The 13,882-nt window shown below is 47.3% G+C and overlaps 1 protein-coding gene across 6 annotated transcripts in view; it reads left to right on the top strand.

The window, feature by feature from the left end:
* Nucleotides 1-13,882, top strand: part of GIT1 (GIT ArfGAP 1) — a 306,604-nt gene that overhangs the window by 89,743 nt on the left and 202,979 nt on the right. For all 6 annotated transcript variants that reach the window (XM_063955944.1, XM_063955946.1, XM_063955942.1 and 3 more), the window contains exons 3-4: nt 11,091-11,203; nt 12,190-12,295. In XM_063955944.1, the coding sequence (XP_063812014.1) occupies nt 11,091-11,203; nt 12,190-12,295 (219 nt within the window). The remainder of the gene's footprint in view (nt 1-11,090; nt 11,204-12,189; nt 12,296-13,882) is intronic.

Here is a 13,882-nt window from a genome sequence, read left to right as displayed (position 1 = left end):
GTTATAAGTTACCTGTTCCATCCACATAGTTCCAAAGATCTATTCACAGCAGTCAGTTCAAAATCATTGGACGTCACATCTGTCAAACCCACCTCCTGAATGGAAGCCCTGCAGGAGAGGTGCATGCTATATACACCCAGCTAGAAAAAGTTTTGACTGAACCATGATATATTTTATATGAGCAGGTTATAGTAATTCCATTCTACGACTGTACTCTGGATAGATTACACACTAGCAGACCATGGTTTCACATGTGCAGAGATTTCTTCAGTGAAAACACCTCATTTATTTACTCTTTAAATAGTGCTGCTGCAGTGTTTAGCTGGAATGTGCATGTGTGTTGGGACACGTAGTGTACCATTAAACATATATATATATATATATTTCTGTGTGTTGAGCATTTATCGGTTTCTGAGAGAAGTTTTAAGCAAAGAAGAATCCAATGCTGCAATCAGCTGTGGAAATTTTTTTTTCCCCCCTAAAAAAAATAAAAAAATAAAGACTACACAAATGGGCAACATATAAGATTTTTTATAGAAAAGCTTTTTTTCCCTGCATTGTGGCTGCTTTGTAAAATCTAAGATAATAATGTTTCTGGTATTGAGGTGTGTGTGTGTATGGGGGGCGGGGGGGGGGGGGGGGGAGGGGGGAACTTAGTGATGTATAAAAATAATCAGTTACTATACAATTAACTGTAGTATATGTCTCTTTAGTTTTTGGGGACCTTATGACTTGACTGTATTCCAGCTGAGAGTGTGAATCTGATTACCAGATGTTGCTATTGCCTGTCTTTATTCTGGAAAGCATACAGACTTGGGGTGTGTTACTTATGTCTGGTTGTGCAATCCAAGAAAAACCTAATGTTTCCATATGTCTGCGTGTTATACATTTAAAGTGAACTTGTCCGTAAGAGAGAGAACCTTTACGAGGCCCAGATCACTAATCAGAAGTTGTATTTCGCTTTGACAATGTAAAGTACTGCTCTCTCTGTATGTAATGTTCCCCTGTTACTGTTGTGATAAGACATGCTGGCTGAGATGGGAACACTCTCCAGGTCTTCTGTTTTTTCAGCAATAAGTTTTGCGGGTGAGACAAAGTCATCCTGTAAAAGAGATGACGGGCAAGACGAAAAAAGAGCAGTATTGAAGGATGCTGGTGGGAATGGGATATAGAGGGAAAAGGTAGCAGGTGCACTATCTCACACTAGCTCAACCTGTAGTAACCAGAGGCACTTAGCATATTCCTGGCCAGGGCTATGAGCTTACCCACCGCATCAAGGTAGCCTCTCATTGGGTAAGTCCCTAACACTAACTATAGGGGTTCAGGTCCGGGGGGCAGGACACCCCAGAGCCACCCAGCCAGACAACCCCAGGGCATCGCAGGAGTGATAAAAATATAAGGTTAAAGAGGTAGGAGCAGCTGTTGCTGCATGTGTGAATAATGTGAGGAGTAAAAGAAAATTATGTGAAGGTGTTACATATATATAAAACAAACTATAAGGGCCATGGAGTGATGAAATAGTGTTAAATTGCGATGCCCCAGGGACACCCAGCCACGGCAGGCTCAGGGAGCCCCGCACCCCAGAGAATTCCCCCCAGGGAATGGGATATGATTGGCCTAGGAATACACTCTGCTTCTCCTGAACTAAAGAAATAAAAAAACTTGAAAGCACTCTATTCTCAACTAATATTTATAGTTTAGTATAGCAGAATGTCTAAGCACAGCAAGGAGTGTGGGGGGGGGGGGGGGGCAGAGGTGGGGAGGGGGTGTAGAGGACCTATTGAAGTGCAGTTTTGGAAGACCATATGTTTCCAGGAGCTTTTATGTTTCTCTTACGTCCTAGAGGATGCTGGGGACTCCGTAAGGAACATGGGGTATAGACGGGCTCCGCAGGAGACATGGGCACTATAAAGAACTTTACATGGGTGTGCACTGGCTCCTCCCTCTATGCCCCTCCTGCAGACCTCAGTTAGATCCTGTGCCCAGAGGAGATTGGGTGTATTACAGGGGAGCTCTCCTGAGTTTCTCTGAAAAAAGAATTTTGTTAGGTTTTTTATTTTCAGGGAGCACTGCTGGCAACAGGCTCCCTGCATCGTGGGACTGAGGGGAGAGAAGCAGACCTACTTAAATGATAGGCTCTGCTTCTTAGGCTACTGGACACCATTAGCTCCAGAGGGTCGGAATGCAGGTCTCCCCTCGCTGTTCATCCTGCAGCTGCGCCGCAGTCCTCCTCGCAGAGCCGGAAGATAGAAGCCGGGTGAGTATAAGAAGAAAGAAGACTTCAAAGGCGGCAGAAGACTTCAGCTCTTCTCTGAGGTAACCGCTGCGTGCCATTGCTCCCACACACAACACACACTGCAGGCACGGATGGGTGCTGCGCCCTGGGCAGCAATAAAAGACCTCTAGGACTGGCTAAAAGGCATATATAAGCTGAGGTGGCAATATATATTAAATCCCCCGCCAGTATTAAACAAATTGAGCGGGACCGAAGCCCGCCGCTGAGGGGGCGGAGCTTGATCCTCCAGCACTAACCAGCGCCATTTTCTCCACAGCACATGCAGAGAAGCTGGCTCCCCGGGCTCTCCCCTGCTGAACACTGTGACACAGGGCAAAAAAGAGGGGGGGGGGGGGGCACTAGTAAGGCGCAGTGAATGTATAGATATATACAGATAATCATATAAAAGCTCTGTTTTCTGGGAATTTGGTTTCCAGTGTCAATTGGCGCAGGGTGTGTGCTGGCATACTCTCTCTCTGTCTCTCCAAAGGGCCTTATTGGGGAACTGTCTCCATATAAATATATCCCGGTGTGTGTGAGGGTGTCGGTACGCATGTGTCGGCATGTCTGAAGCGGAAAGCTCATCTAAAGAGGAGGTGGAGCAGATGATTGTGGTGTCTCCGTCGGCAACGCCGACACCTTGAATGGTTGGATATGTGGAATGTTTTAAATGCAAATGTGACTTTGTTACATAAGAGATTAGACAAAGCAGAGTCCAGGGATAATACAGGGAGTCAATCAATGACTTTGACGGAGTCACAGGGCCCTTCAGGGTCTCAAAAACGTCCCCTATCCCAAATAGCAGACACTGATACCGACATGGATTCTGACTCCAGTGTCGACTACGATGATACGAGGTTACACCCAAGGGTGGCCAAAAGCATTCATTATATGATTATTGCAATAAAAGATGTTTTGCATATCACAGATGACCCCTCTGTCCCTGACACGAGGGTACACATGTTTAAGGAAAAGAAACCTGAGGTAACCTTTCCCCCATCTCATGAGCTGAATGCGTTATTTGAAAAGGCTTGGGAATCTCCAGACAAGAAACTGCAGATTCCCAAAAGAATTCTTATGGCGTATCCTTTCCCTGCACAGGACAGGGTACGGTGGGAGTCCTCGCCCAGGGTGGACAAGGCTTTAACGCGCTTATCCAAGAAGGTGGCGCTACCGTCTCCAGACACGGCAGTCCTCAAGGATCCTGCTGATCGCAGACAGGAAACGACTTTAAAATCAATATATACACATACGGGTGCTTTACTCAGACCGGCAATAGCATCAGCTTGGGTTTGTAGCGCTGTAGCAGCTTGGACAGATACCTTGTCAGCTGATATTGATACCCTAGACAGGGATACAATTTTATTGACCTTAGGTCACATTAAAGACGCAGTCTTATATATGAGAGACGCTCAGAGACGTTGGGCTGCTAGGTTCGAGAGCCAACGCCATGGCCATTTCTGCTAGGCGAGCACTGTGGACCCGCCAATGGACGGGTGATGCCGACTCAAAAAGGCATATGGAAGTTTTGCCTTACAAGGGTGAAGTTTTATTTGGGGAAGGTCTTACGGACCTGGTTTCCACAGCTACCGCGGGAAAATCTACCTTTTTGCCTTATGTTCCCCCACAGCAAAATAAAACATCACAGTATCAAATGCAGTCCTTTCGGTCGCATAAGTCCAGAAGAGGTCGGGGATCTTCATTCCTCGCCAGATCTAAGGGTAGGGGGAAAAGAGCTCCAGCTACGGCTAGTTCCCAGGAGCAGAAGTCCTCCCCGGCTTCTACTAAATCCACCGCATGACGCTGGGGCTCCACTGAGGGAGTCCGTGCCGGTGGGGGCACGTCTTCGACTTTTCAGCCACGTCTGGGTTCAGTCGGACGTGGATCCTTGGGTGTTGGAAATTGTATCCCAAGGCTACAAGCTGGAATTTGAAGACGTGCCTCCTCGCCGATTCTTCAAATCGGCTTTACCAGCTTCTCCCCCAGAGAGGGAGATAGTTTTAGCTGCAATTCAAAAGCTGTGTCAAAAGCAAGTGATTATCAAGCTTCCCCTAATTCAACAGGGAAAGGGGTACTATTCAATCCTGTTTGTGGTCCCGAAACCGGATGGCTCGGTCAGACCCATTCTAAACTTAAAATCCCTAAAACTGTACTTAAAAAGGTTCAAGTTCAAGATGGAATCGCTCAGGGCGGTTATCTCAAGCCTGAAAGGGGGGGATTTTATGGTGTCACTAGACATAAAGGATGCATACCTTCACGTCCCCATATATCCTCCTCATCAGGCATACCTGAGATTCGCTGTACAGGACTGTCATTACCAGTTTCAGACGTTGCCGTTTGGGCTTTCCACGGCCCGAGGGTTTTCACCAAGGTAATGGCGGAAATTATGGTGCTCCTGCGCAGGCAAGGAGTCACAATTATCCCATACTTGGACGATCTCCTGATAAAAGCGAGATCAAAGGAACAGTTGCAGAAAAGAGTGTCGCTCTCCCTGAGAGTGCTGCAACAACATGGCTGGATTCTAAATCTACCAAAGTCACAGTTGGTTCCTACGACTCGGCTATCGTTCTTAGGCATGATTCTGGACGCAGAACAAAAGAAGGTTTTTCTCCCGATGGAAAAAGCCCAGGAACTCCAGAACATGGTCAGAGACCTGTTAAAACCAACGAGAGTGTCAGTACATCAATGCACTCAAGTACTGGGGTAAATGGTGGCGACCTACGAGGCCATCCCCTTCGGCAGGTTTCATGCGAGGACTTTTCAGTGGGACCTTCTGGACAAGTGGTCCTGGTCCCATCTTCAAATACATCAGAAAATAAGTCTGTCCCCCAGGGCCAGGGTGTCTCTCCTGTGGTTGCTGCAGAGTGCTCACCTTCTAGAGGGTCCCAGGTTCGGCATTCAAGACTGGGTTCTGGTGACCACGGACGCGAGCCTCCGAGGATGGGGAGCAGTCACACAGGGAAGGAATTTTCAGGGACTCTGGTCAAGCCAAGAGGCTTGTCTACACATCAACATACTGGAATTAAGGGCCATATACAACGGCCTTCGACAAGCGGAATATCTTTTTCGCGACCTACCGGTTCTGATTCAATCAGACAACGTCACAGCTGTGGCTCATGTAAACCGCCAAGGCGGGACAAGGAGCAGAGTGGCAATGGCGGAAGCCACCAGGATTCTGCGCTGGGCAGAAAATCACATAAGCGCTCTGTCAGCGTTATTCATTCTGGGAGTGGACAACTGGGAAGCAGACTTCCTCAGCAGACACGATCTCCATCCAGGAGAGTGGGGACTTCATCAAGAAGTTTTTGCAGAGATTACAAGTCTTTGGGGACTTCCTCAAATAGACATGATGGCGTCACGCCTCAACAAGAAGCTTCGGAGGTATTGTGCCAGGTCAAGGGACCCTCAGGCAGTAGCGGTGGACGCCTTGGTGACACCATGGGTGTTTCAGTCGACCTATGTGTTCCCTCCTCTTCCTCTCATCTCAAAAATATTGAGAATCATAAGACGAAAAAGAGTGCAGACAATACTCATTGTTCCAGATTGGCCTCGAAGGGCCTGGTATTCAGATCTTCAGGAGATGCTCACAGAAGATCCATGGCCTCTTCCTCTCAGGGAGGACCTGTTGCAGCAGGGGCCCTGCGTGTTCCAAGACTTACCGCGGTTACGTTTGACGGCATGGCGGTTGAACACCGAATCCTAGCTGGGAAAGGTATTCTGGAGGAAGTCATCCCTACTCTGATAAAGGCTAGGAAGGAGGTGACGGCGAAACATTATCACCGTATTTGGAGGAAATATGTATCTTGGTGTGAAGCCAAGAATGCTCCTACGGAAGATTTCCACTTGGGCCGTTTTCTCCACTTTCTACAGACAGGAGTGGATATGGGCCTAAAGTTAGGCTCCATTAAGGTACAGATTTTGGCCCTATCTATAGTCTTCCAGAAGGAATTGGCTTCTCTCCCAGAAGTCCAGACTTTTGTAAAGGGAGTGCTACACATCCAGCCTCCTTTTGTGCCCCCAGTGGCACCATGGGACCTTAACGTGGTGTTACAGTTCCTAAAATCTCACTGGTTTGAGCCTCTTAAAACAGTTGAATTAAAATTTCTCACTTGGAAGGTGGTCATGTTGTTGGCCTTGGCATCTGCGCGGCGGGTGTCCGAATTGGCGGCCTTGTCTCATAAGAGCCCCTATCTCATTTACCATGTGGATATAGCTGAGTTGAGGACTCGTCCTCAATTTTTGCCTAAGGTGGTGTCGTCATTTCATATGAACCAACCTATAGTGGTGCCTGTGGCTACGGGAGACTTGGAGGATTCCAAGTCCCTTGATGTGGTCAGGGCCTTAAAAATGTATGTAGCCAGGACGGTTCGGATTAGGAAAACAGAGGCACTGTTTGTACTGTATGCAGCCAACAAAGTTGGCGCTCCTGCTTCTAAGCAGACTATTGCTCGCTGGATCTGTAACACGATTCAGCAGGCTCATTCTACGGCTGGATTGCAGTTACCAAATTCTGTAAAGGCCCATTCCACTAGGACGGTGGGCTCTTCTTGGGCGGCTGCCCGAGGTGTCTCGGCATTACAGCTTTGCCGAGCGGCTACTTGGTCGGGTTCAAACACTTTTTTGCAAAATTCTACAAGTACAAGTTTGATACCCTGGCTGATGAGGACCTCATGTTTGCTCAATCGGTGCTGCAGAGTCATCCGCACTCTCCCGCCCGTTTTGGAGCTTTGGTATAATCCCCATGGTCCTTACGGAGTCCTCCGCATCCTCTAGCATCTTCTAGGACGTAAGAGAAAATAAGATTTTAAACCTACCGGTAAATCTTTTTCTCCTAGTCCGTAGAGGATGCTGGGCGCCCGTACCAGTGCGGACATATTTCTGCATGACTTGTATATAGTTGTTGCTTACATAAGGGTTATGTTACAATTAAGATCAGTCGTTGACTGATACTGTTTTCTTCATGCTGTTAACTGGTTGCGTATATTCCAGGTTATACGGTGTGGGCTGGTATGAATCTTGCCCTTAGATTAACAAAAATCCTTTCCTCGTACTGTCCGTCTCCTCTGGGCACAGTTTCTCTAACTGAGGTCTGGAGGAGGGGCATAGAGGGAGTAGCCAGTGCACACCCATCTAAAGTTCTTCATAGTGCCCATGTCTCCTGCGGAGCCCGTCTATACCCCATGGTCCTTACGGAGTCCCCAGCATCCTCTACGGACTAGGAGAAAAAGATTTACCGGTAGGTTTAAAATCTTATTTTTTATGTTCAGGTCGTATAGCGTGTGATTTACGAAAGATCAAATCTCAACTCAAGGCATACAAAGCAAAGGCGTCCAATCTGAATCTGCTAAACTGATTTTTTTGTTTACAAATGTTAAGCATACAGTGTAGGCACTTCTGTATTATTACTACATAGCAAATTGCCAGATATTGGTTAAAAAAAAGTATTGTTCTGACAGGTGATATGGCTATCTTGCCAATTGGACTGAAACCTGAACACTAAACCCGTCTTTGTGTGTGTGAGAGCACTTCTCAGTGGCGTAACTTTGCCATTTGAAAAGTAAAGACTGTGCTCCAAGAAGTGGTCTGGCCTCACTGCAAGGGGTGTGACCTCACTTCAAGGGGTGTGGCATTGCAGGAAAAGACTACCTTATACCCCAGTTTTTCAACCTGTACGCCCAGACATTGGCCACCACAGGAAAAAAAAATCCTGATTCATGCTCCTTACATTATTTGTCATTTTTCCTCCTTTGGTAATGCCCCTTAAATATTATGCCATACACCGTAATGCCCATTACACAATATGCCACACCGTAATGCCTGTGACACATTATGCCACACACCGCAGTGCACGTGATACATTATGCCACACACGTAATACCTGTGATACATTATGCCACACACCACAATGTCCAACACATTATCCCACATATCGCAATGTCAGTGATATAGTATGCCACACACCACAATGCCCATTACACATTATACCCCACAGTAAGGTTTCTAATTACTGTTAAATTACCTGCTGGTTGCCAGGGGTTCCGTGCTCTGGGTTCCATGTTTGTTTCCAGGGCTTTCATGCTTTGGTGATCATGCTCGTTGCCAGGGGTTTTGTTTTTGTTGTTACCAGGGGTGTCATGCTCGTTGCCAGGGGTTTTCGTTCTCTGGGTGTCATGCTCGTTGCCAGGGATTTTCATGCTCTGGGTGTCATGCTCGTTGCCAGGGGTGTGTAATGCGTGTTACCAGAAATTTTTATACTGTCTGTGTCGTGCTCGTTGCCAGGGGCGTAATGCTGCTGCCAGCACTATTCGCTCCCGGCACTTCCAGGCTCTGTCAGATGCTAGAGGTCAAGTTAACCTCTAGCATCTGTCCTCAATGGCGTCGGCCATTTAGGAGGGAGATTTAGATTTAGCACATGGACATACGGAAGGCTAGTCCGCAATGGAAACTGCACTTAAACATCCGCGGTGACCCCCCAGCCCTGCGTTTCCAAGCTTCCGCAATGGCTGTGGGGGCTGTAGTTACACCACTGGACCTTCTGTCTGTGTGTGTGTGTGTGTGAGAGAGCCCCCCGTCTGTGTGTGTGTGTGTGTGTGTGTGTGTGTGAGAGCCCCCCATCTGTGTGTGTATGAGAGCCCCCCGTCTGTGTGTATGTGTGTGAGAGAGCCCCCCATCCATGTGTATGTGTGTGAGAGCCCTCCCACTCGTCTGTGTGTGTGTGTGTGAGCCCCCACTGTCTGTGTGTGTGTGAGAGCCCCGTCTCTGGGGTAAATTTACTAAGATGGGAGTTCTATTTAAGCTGGGATGTTGCCCATAGCAACCAATCAGATTCCAGGAATTATCTTCTAGAAGGTGCTATATAAATGAGAAGTAGAATCTGATTGGTTGCCATGGGCAACATCCCATCCTAAAAAGAACTCCCATCTTAGTAAATTTACCCCTCAGTGTGTGAGTGAGAGAGAATCCCCGTGTGTTGTGTGTGTGTGTGTGTGTGTGTGTGTATGAGAGAGAGCCCCCTGTGTGTGTGTGTGTGTGTGTGAGAGCCCCCCGTCTGTGTGTATGTGTGAGAGCCTGCCCCCTTGTCTGTGTGTGTGTGTGAGCCTCCCTGTCTGTGTGTGTGTGTGTGTGTGTGTGTGTGAGAGCCTCCCTGTCTGTGTGTGTGAGAGAGCCTCCCCATCTCTGTGTGTGTGTGTGTGTGTGTGTGTGTGTGTGTGTGTGTGTGTGTGTGTATAAGAGCCTCCCCATCTGTGTGTGTGTGTGTGAGAGCCTCCCCATCTGTGTGTGTGTGTGTGTGTGAGTGAGAGCCCATGTGTCTGTGTGTGTGTGAGTGCCCCCTGTCTCTGTGTGTGTGTGTGTGTGTGTGTGTGTGTGTGAGCCCCCTGTCTGTGTGTGTGATCCCCGTCAATCAGTGTGTGTGAGACCTGTCAGGTGTGTGTCTCCCCAATCACTGTCAGGAGAGTGGAGTATGCAGCAGTCAGGCACAGCAGAGGAACGGCCGGGAGGTATCAGTGAGGTATCTTATTTTTTCTCCTGCACGGGTTTTGGCTGCAAAACATTTTGCAACCAATTTTTAAAATAGAATACCATGGGTATCTGGAGCGCGCATCTCTACAGTAATTCAAAATTGGTTGTGCGGGCCGCATAGATTTTGATGTCACACGCAGCCACTGCAACCCAAAGATGGATGCCCTCCGACTGCCCTCGCAGCAAGGCTGCGTAGGAAGGATTTGACCCTATTCATGCGAGCGCATCCCTGTATAGCGATGCGCTTGCATGTTAGTGGGGGCGGGGGGGGCAGGACCTGGCATGCTAGCGGAAAGAGTTGTAGTTTTGCTACTTTTAGCAAAACTACAACTCATGCTGGATCTGCCCCTTAGCTAGTACCTCAGCCAGTTTAATTATACCATCTGTGCTCCGGCATGAATATCCTTAAACCCTGGACTGTTAGTGCTCCCTGAAGACTGCGTTTGGGAGACCCTGGCAGAGGTTATTACAGTAGGAAAACCTTTACTTGTTTTTACTCGTATCTCTAGGGAGTGTGAGCAATATGTTTTAGCTTTTCCTACCAGATAACTCACATTATACTAGCATGCGACATTCCATTGGAACCTTGTTGCTAACTGAGTCTCCCTCTTACAATTATAAAATACTGATTGCATAACGAGCACAAAGCAAACATTTTATTGTTACTGTCACACGTCTCTATTCTCTGTATCATATGACATACACCTGGGCCCTCACATGTTTTATAATTTACTGTATCGTCTGTAGAAGAGTCTTTGAGATCAAAGTGTATTTGGCATTTTTACAGTATGTGTGTGGTAGAAATAAAATGAGGATGAGCTCATCCCTTTAGCTCTTTGGTATTCCAGCCCCCTACTTCTCTTCCTACACACGGCTCACCTTGTCTTCAGCAGGTGTTATGGGGCTAAGAGGGAGTTGGGATTTGCTGAGCAGCACCTGCTACCCACTCACGCTGAATATAGCTGAATCCCCCCTGGAATGCCAGCTCTGTCCTGTCCACATTTCAACTGTAATGATAGGTGAATCTCCCTCAAAAAATGTGGTGATTGCTTTTGAAAGACCATAAACAAGTTTTGCTTAAAATGTGAACACGGTCATGCTTGTAGTGTTGATGTTTTCATGTTAGCAACCTTATCTAGTGTTGTGGCTTTTTTAGCAGGTATGCTCATACTGCCTGCACAGCAGCTATTGGCTTACATAGCGTTTCATCACATAATAGTCGTTATTACAACATTACCTTGTGCTCCTCTCTGTTATCATCGCTCTTTCATCCGTACTCTCTTTGCCCATCCAGATGGTGCACACATTGGCAAGTAATGGCGCAAATTCTATCTGGGAACATTCTCTATTGGACCCAGCGCAGGTCCAGAGTGGTCGACGTAAAGCCAACCCTCAAGACAAACTTCAGTGAGTATTGTTATCCCAAACCTACACTAGAGTGGCCTCAGTATGCCTTTAGTTATAGTCCTCATCCGGTTATAATCAGGGCAAGTAGCTAGCCCGTTTGACGTTCTAACAGTCTTCTATTACCTATTGTTAGTTTTCTATATGGTTGATTGTAACAGAGATGAAATAAAGCAGCGTATTTATGGATTTTGCTGGAATAATTGACCAATATCCTTCCTACACCTGCATTACGACTGCGACCAATGTCTCACACAGCAAGAGCAGAACATAGTCAATTTTTGTGATTGTATATAAACTTTACTATGTACCTCTACCTACAGTATATTGCAGTGGTTCCCAAACTTTTTTGAATCACGGCACCCTAGAGTATCATAATTTTTTTCACGGCACCCCTAAGCCAATAGTTTCTTATTGAAAAATTTAGAAAGAAATATAAAATTAAGTAAATTGTCTTTCTATGTCATCCTTAGGGTAACTTATGTGGTGAGGGACAAGATTTGCTTTTGATTGTATTTTTATCTTTTATGATTGGCAGCCATTAACACTGGTTTTGCTTTTTACATTGACCATGCAGAATTTGAATTGGTTCTGGACCATCACCCCGAGGCACCCCTGCAAGTGTCCCGAGGCACCCCAGGGTGCCACGGCACACAGTTTGGGAACCACTGGTATATTGTAAAGATAAGTGTTCCCATAATTGGGTGTGCTGAGAATAGTTGATTTTAAGCAGGTCATGCTGGGTAAATTGAACCTAGCCCTGCAGAGAAAATAAAGGGTCTTCCTGCTGTTGTCCTGTTCTAGATGATGATGATTTTTGTATGTTGATTATGCTGCAGAAATCATGAAATCAGGGCACATGAATGAGCAGAGAGGTTTATTTATAATGGGGAAAATAGAGGGGACAACACTACAGGAAGTAAGATGACGAGTGAGAATAGGATTGAAATAAGGTTTACTATAGAGACTGCTACTCTTTTACCTTCTAGCCCTACGAAGTCTGAGTTTATTCGTGCCAAGTATCAAATGCTCGCGTATGTGCACAAGCTACCTTGCCGCGACGATGACGGAGTGACTGCCAAAGATCTCAGCAAGGTATAGTAAGAAGTGCAAAATAGGAATTGCATGCAGAGTTCTTTATTCACTTAGAAAACAATATTGTATGCTTGTTCTTTTTGCAACAAATGTAATAAACCAGAAATTATTACTGCAATCATGATTTAGGAGTAAAGATTATAGGGTATATGCAATTCCGTGCGAATTGCGGCTTTTTTTCGCCTGTTTTTAAATTCGACCGTCGAATTCCGGCCGGTGGGTGCCGGAATTCGACATATTCAATAAAAAACGGATTAGACAGTCCCGCTGTCGAAAAACGGACCAATTGACGGATAAGTGCGTCCTGGATTCGACTTTTCGGACGGCACAAAAATGGTTAAAAAACCCTAAAAAAAATTGCGTGGGGTCCCCCCTCTTAAGCATAACCAGCCTCTGGCTCTTCGAGCCGGTCCTGGTTGTAAAAATACGGGAAGAAAATTGACATGGGATCCCCTGTATTTTTAGAACCAGCACCGGGCTCTGCGTCCGGTCCTGGTGCAAAAAATACGGGGGACAAAAAGCGTAAAGGTCCCCCGTATTTTTAACACCAGCACCAGGCTCCACTAGCTGGAGAGATAATGCCACAGCCGGGGGACACTTTTATACCGGTCCCTGCGGCCGTGGCATTAAATCCCCAACTAGTCACCCCTGGCCGGGGTACCCTGGAGGAGTGGGGACCCCTTTAAATCAAGGGGTCCCCCCCTCCAGCCACCCAAGGGCCATGGGTGAAGCTTGAGGCTGCCCCCCCCCCCCCCTATCCAAGGGCTGCGGATGGGGGGCTGATAGCCTTGTGTAAAATAAAAGAATATTGTTTCTCTGACGTCCTAGTGGATGCTGGGGACTCCGTAAGGACCATGGGGATATAGCGGCTCCGCAGGAGACAGGGCACAATAATAAAAGCTTTAGGATCAGGTGGTGTGCACTGGCTCCTCCCCCTATGACCCTCCTCCAAGCCTCAGTTAGATTTTTGTGCCCGGCCGAGAAGGGTGCAATCTAGGTGGCTCTCCTGAGCTGCTTAGAATAAAAGTTTAAGTTAGGTTTTTTTTCTTTCAGTGAGACCTGCTGGCAACAGGCTCACTGCTACGAGGGACTTAGGGGAGAGAAGTAAACTCACCTGCGTGCAGGATGGATTTGCTTCTTAGGCTACTGGACACCATTAGCTCCAGAGGGAGTCGGAACACAGGTCTCACCCTGGGGTTCGTCCCGGAGCCGTGCCGCCGACCCCCCTTGCAGATGCCGAAGTTGAAGAGGTCCAGAAACAGGCGGCAGAAGACTTTCAGTCTTCATAAGGTAGCGCACAGCACTGCAGCTGTGCGCCATTGTTGTCAGCACACTTCACCAACAGTCACCAACTGTCACTGAGGGTGCAGGGCGCTGGGGGGGGCGCCCTGGGCAGCAATGTATAATACCTTTTTATGGCTAAAATACATCACATATAGCCCTTGAGGCTATATGGATGTATTTAACCCCTGCCAGATCTCACAAACTCCGGGAGAAGAGCCCGCCGAAAAGGGGGCGGGGCCTATTCTCCTCAGCACACGGCGCCATTTTCCTGCTCAGCTCTGCTGTGAGGAAGGCTCCCAGGCT

The sequence above is a fragment of the Pseudophryne corroboree genome, chromosome 2 (assembly GCF_028390025.1).
Source record: "Pseudophryne corroboree isolate aPseCor3 chromosome 2, aPseCor3.hap2, whole genome shotgun sequence".
NCBI lineage: Eukaryota > Metazoa > Chordata > Amphibia > Anura > Myobatrachidae > Pseudophryne > Pseudophryne corroboree.
This window is presented reverse-complemented; position numbering and strand designations above follow the sequence as displayed.